Source organism: Penaeus chinensis, chromosome 33 (assembly GCF_019202785.1).
Source record: "Penaeus chinensis breed Huanghai No. 1 chromosome 33, ASM1920278v2, whole genome shotgun sequence".
Taxonomy (NCBI): domain Eukaryota; kingdom Metazoa; phylum Arthropoda; class Malacostraca; order Decapoda; family Penaeidae; genus Penaeus; species Penaeus chinensis.
The window spans coordinates 33,934,259-33,939,258 of NC_061851.1; the positions used below are offsets into that span (position 1 = coordinate 33,934,259).

The 5,000-nt window shown below is 35.3% G+C and overlaps 1 protein-coding gene across 2 annotated transcripts in view; it reads right to left on the minus strand.

Moving 5' to 3' along the window:
• The window catches only part of LOC125042973 (acyl-CoA dehydrogenase family member 11-like), a 9,706-nt gene that overhangs the window by 1,196 nt on the left and 3,510 nt on the right, over positions 1-5,000 (minus strand). For both annotated transcript variants that reach the window (XM_047638833.1, XM_047638831.1), the window contains exons 6-13: positions 4,363-4,462; positions 3,707-3,861; positions 3,121-3,214; positions 2,670-2,820; positions 2,079-2,222; positions 1,567-1,756; positions 1,014-1,122; positions 101-265 (exon numbers count right to left, since the gene is read on the minus strand). In XM_047638833.1, the coding sequence (XP_047494789.1) occupies positions 101-265; positions 1,014-1,122; positions 1,567-1,756; positions 2,079-2,222; positions 2,670-2,820; positions 3,121-3,214; positions 3,707-3,861; positions 4,363-4,462 (1,108 nt within the window). The remainder of the gene's footprint in view (positions 1-100; positions 266-1,013; positions 1,123-1,566; positions 1,757-2,078; positions 2,223-2,669; positions 2,821-3,120; positions 3,215-3,706; positions 3,862-4,362; positions 4,463-5,000) is intronic.

Below are 5,000 nucleotides of genomic sequence, written 5' to 3' on the forward strand. Positions count from 1 at the left end.
CAACACAGATTTTATAGACAATGTTATGTTACACAACTATGTCAAAATATCTATATGCAATCTTCAATTAAGCATAAATCTTCCCCCAAAAGGAACTCACCTATGTAGATGTGTGCAATTGATGTTGCAACATCTCGGGCTGCAGGCTGCACCAGCTCTGGACGCCTCTGGAGAAAGTTGACTAGTTGCTCCATTGCTTGAGAAACCTTGTCACAGGAGTCCTCTAGTGAACTATTCTGACCTCCCTTGACCTCTTCGACACGACCTGAGGGTGTCACAAGAAAAATAGGTAATGTTATGTCTGAGGAGTAAATCTCAGGTGGTGGGAAGGCAACAGCAAGTGAAATCAGACCAATTTGTTGGGTTTTATTATGATACAAAAAAACACACATTACAGATCCTCTTTTAAGCCAATGGTGCCAGGAGATTACACTCTCTACTGTCATTTTCTTTCATGATTTTTGTTTAAAGACAAACAGCTCCACAAATATCCAGCTACCAAGGACCCAATATGTGACCCTACATGTCCTCTGCTAATTTTCCCTTTCCTTGAATTTTGGGGATTTTTTATGCTATAAATATCAATGTTGTTCTTATTGTTGTTGACATTGTGATTTTTAATAATGTAATTAACAATTCTAATAACAATAACAAAATAAATAAATCTTTCCTAAAACTAAGGGAAAGGGTAAACAAGTGAGATAGGCAGGACTAGTAAAAGCCTCCTCATTGGTGATTAAGCACTTATGTAAAGACAATCAATAAACAATATGACACAGAGGACATGGCATGCACACATGCCATCCCTGTCCATGTGTTAAGAAAGCCTCTGAGGACATCATAATTTTATCTTCTTGCTCCATATTGTATTTTCCTTACAGTACCACATACAGATGGAAGTAAATATCATCACACTGTATGATAACACCCATATAAATGTTTGTCTTTAAAATATGCAGAGCAAAATAATAAACTTGATCCAAAAATATGTTCCATCAGGCTATCCTCCATACCTTTAACATCCCTGTACAAAGCAGTGAGAGCCTGTCCTTCTGTCTTCACTACTGCTCGTAGAAAATCAAGGGACATGATGTTTGTAGTTCCTTCCCATATTGGCAAAACCTGTCAAAAGATGTATTTATATATTTAATATATATATATATATATATATATATATATATATATATGCATATTTATACATATATACATATATACATATATACATATATACATATATACATATATATATATATATACATATACATATACATATACATATATATATACATATTTTTACATATATGTATATATATACATATATACATATATAGGTATACAGACCAAAAGCTATATATGTTTCTATATAGACATACAATACATACATACATACATACATACAGACATACTAAAACACACACACACACACACACACACACACACACACACACACACACACACACACACACACACACACACACACACACACACACACACACACACACATATAAACATATTCCCACTGACACCTATCCTCATTTTACGATCTGCTCCACATAACCCACTGACCTGAGCATCCCGTAGATGGACAGGGAGCCCAGTGTCTTCAATGTAGCCCTGGCCCCCAAAACACTCAAGTCCCTCTGACACCACACTCATGGCCATTTTGGCAGTGAAGAGCTTCATGATGGGCGTCATGAGGCGGAGCACGAGGCTGTCGTCCTTTGATGCCACACCGGCTTCCTCTCTTCCAAGAATTCTGAATAATGACAAAGTAATTAAAAATACGGAACCACATCTTTGCTGTACTGGTTGGTCCGTAGAAACTATTTTCCAAACTTAAGCTCATACCATCTTTACCACTGTTTTAAAAGAGCCTTAATAATTTTCATTTTCTCTAACCATTAGCAACAGTAAAATCTGAATGCTTTATTGAATCACAACTCTTGCTTTATTCTAATCACAGAAGTAGATGTCTATTACGTACACTTCGTTTAATATACTCATATCTCTCAAGCAAGTGAATAAAATAAATAAGGAAGACCATTTTCTGTTAAGTGATCTCTAGAAAAAGAGTTTACCTTGCAACCTCAAAGGTAAGGACTTCACATCCTCTTGTAATAACGTCCATCCTTGATGCTGTCAGTTGGTGCAAAGTGTGAGACTCAACCACCTGTCCGAAAGCTGATCGCCGTTGGCTGTAATCTCGAGCTAGCTGAAGAACCCTGTGTCAAAAAAGAGTCATGTTCACAGTTTTCTCAATGTAATTATTGCTGCTTCTTAACAAAATAAATGTAAGAGTATCATGAACATCTTTAAGGTCAATTGTGGAAATACAAAACATATACAGTAAACTTTTTTTGGATTCCTTTCATTTCCAACAATTTTACAATAAATTGTTTGTAATATAAAATCACAGCTTAAAGGCATTGTTGTCACTAGTCTTGGCCTCAAATTCCTCTCCACTACCTTCTTGGCACTTTAGATTTCTAAATGAGTAGCATTATTTTCTTTTATAAATGAGTTTGTTAGACTTTCATTATAAATAGCAGCAATTTACCCATCTCTGAATTTTATTTACATTCTTTATATAATAAGTCAAACTGTTGTCAATATATTTTCATCAATTAATTGGTGAAACAGATACTGCACAAATTATTCTCATAACTTGCCTCCTCATGGCTGCACAGGCAGATATTGCATTATGAAGGCGTGTAATGGTTAGCATATTAGCAATGGAAGCAATACCACGACCTTCTTCAGACACCTGATAGGCCACAGAGCCATCAAGCAGAAGTTCAGCTGTTGGCAGCTGTCGAGTACCTGAAGAAAAGGAGATGGAGGAAAATTAAAATGTCGCACTTATTATTATAATTTTGGGGAATTATATGCCATGCTGTTAATATTAGTGGTTAATAGTAGTTTGCATTCAGGACTCCAGAGGGGATAATACTTCTGACAAATTATGCTTTTCACCACTAGCTTTCTATCATATAAAGGAATTTAATATATCACCTCTCAATATATTAGGCTAGAAATGCAATAAAACCAAACAAAACAGCACCGACCCAAAGAAACAATAAATTTGACTTTACATTTACATCTCAAAATCTCAAGACTTACCTAGCTTGTCTTTCAGCTTCACAATCTCAATGTTATTTAATGAACCATCATCCTTCCTTGTTTCCAAGTAAAACATAGTAAGTCCCCGTAGTTTCTGGTAGAAAGAATAACATAGATAAAAATAATCAAACTGTATCAGAATACAGCCTACATTTAAATTCTGAATGTAGCACAAAGTAAGCCACCAAAGCAGTTTAATTTAAGCTAAAGTAAAGATGAAGCTATCACTGATTACTGTATAGAAATAATCACACAGTAACACACAGAACTCTTAGAGAGTCCACTGTATCTTACTAGCTCATAATTCAATTACACTAACAATCCACACACTAGCACCTAAACCTTGTGAATATACTCATCTAACTGTTTCACAATCCCATTATGGATATCATCAAATGCTAGCAGTAATTAAGCCCCCTAAAAGAACTCCACATTACTCAGATTGATAATACCATCACTACAACCACCCCATACAACCCACCAGACCTTATGAAACTTACAACCCATCTCACCAGTTAATTGTTTCATCCCCATAATCATCACAAGCTAGCTCCTAATCTCTTTCAAGGACACACAAGCATCTTACAGGCTCAGGTTCCTCTTCTGAAATAATGTTGGCAAGGGTCAGGGTCATGTCTGAGTCTGTGGCTGAGCTGAACCACTTGTAGCCGAAGAGCTGATGTGATCCATTGGCTTCCTCCACTGCTACTGTTTCCGTTGATCCACTCACATCCGAGCCACCTGTGTATCATTTGCATTATATATATATTGCCCATACCCAGAAAGATTGTTATATTATCAACTGCTACTGCTACATACCTTTTTGTATATAACACATTATTTAATCAGTTATAAGAGTCTCTCTTAACAAAATCTTTGGCAAAGTCAAATGTGGGAATAAGCATACCAGTATATCTTGACTGAGTCATCATTATTGTGATGTCATGTTATAACATATCTATAGTATCAACAACATTTTATGGATGACATTTTAGCATTAGACACCTGCATTTCACACAAAAGCTTATTACATTCTCACACCATCGGTCAGATAGTAGCCCAAAGCCAGTACCTAAAAAGAATCCTTCTCCTTTCTCTAATGAAGCTTTTCCCTGTAAAAGTGTTGGTGTGATTGCCAGGTGAAATAAGAATGATCATTATTTTTACACGAAAAAAACTAAGCAGAAAAATTATCACAAAAAAATTAATATGCAACAATATATACACATATACATCCCTTACCTCTCTTTTCTGTCATCCACTGACCCGACGTCCAAAACTTGCTTGGGTCACGTGAGGTCAGATGTTGGTAGGCCTTCTTCATGTGATGAGAGCCAATAGTCTAAATTAAGGAAAAAAAATTTACTATCTTAAGTTGTATTCTGATTACATGATGTAATCTGAGTACCAGTGATACAATCAGGCTATAGTAAGTGTAAAATCACCTATTTTGGAGTACAATCACACATTATGGATTTTCATGTCTATTACTGCTATAATAAAAAAGGAAAACAAAAAGGTTGACATAATAAAAAATAAAATTAAAAAACTGAAAATTACAAACAGTCACATACAAAAATTAAATAAATATAGACTTTAAAACAAGCTGCATACATCAGAAGAGGCTTATTGGTATCCATGAATAAATATATTACAAATCTAATACATCAGCAAACAGGAAAGAAGCTTCAGCCTGATGGTGATTCAGTCATGTAGTATATATATAGCATCATACATCACAGAGACCACCATACATAATAGCAGAAATATATGCAGAACATAACAATTTATGTCAACACATGGCTTACTTTACAGCTACAGAAATACTGGAACAGAACTCTGTTGTGTTAAAAGCAACTTTCCAGTGGATCTAAGATTCC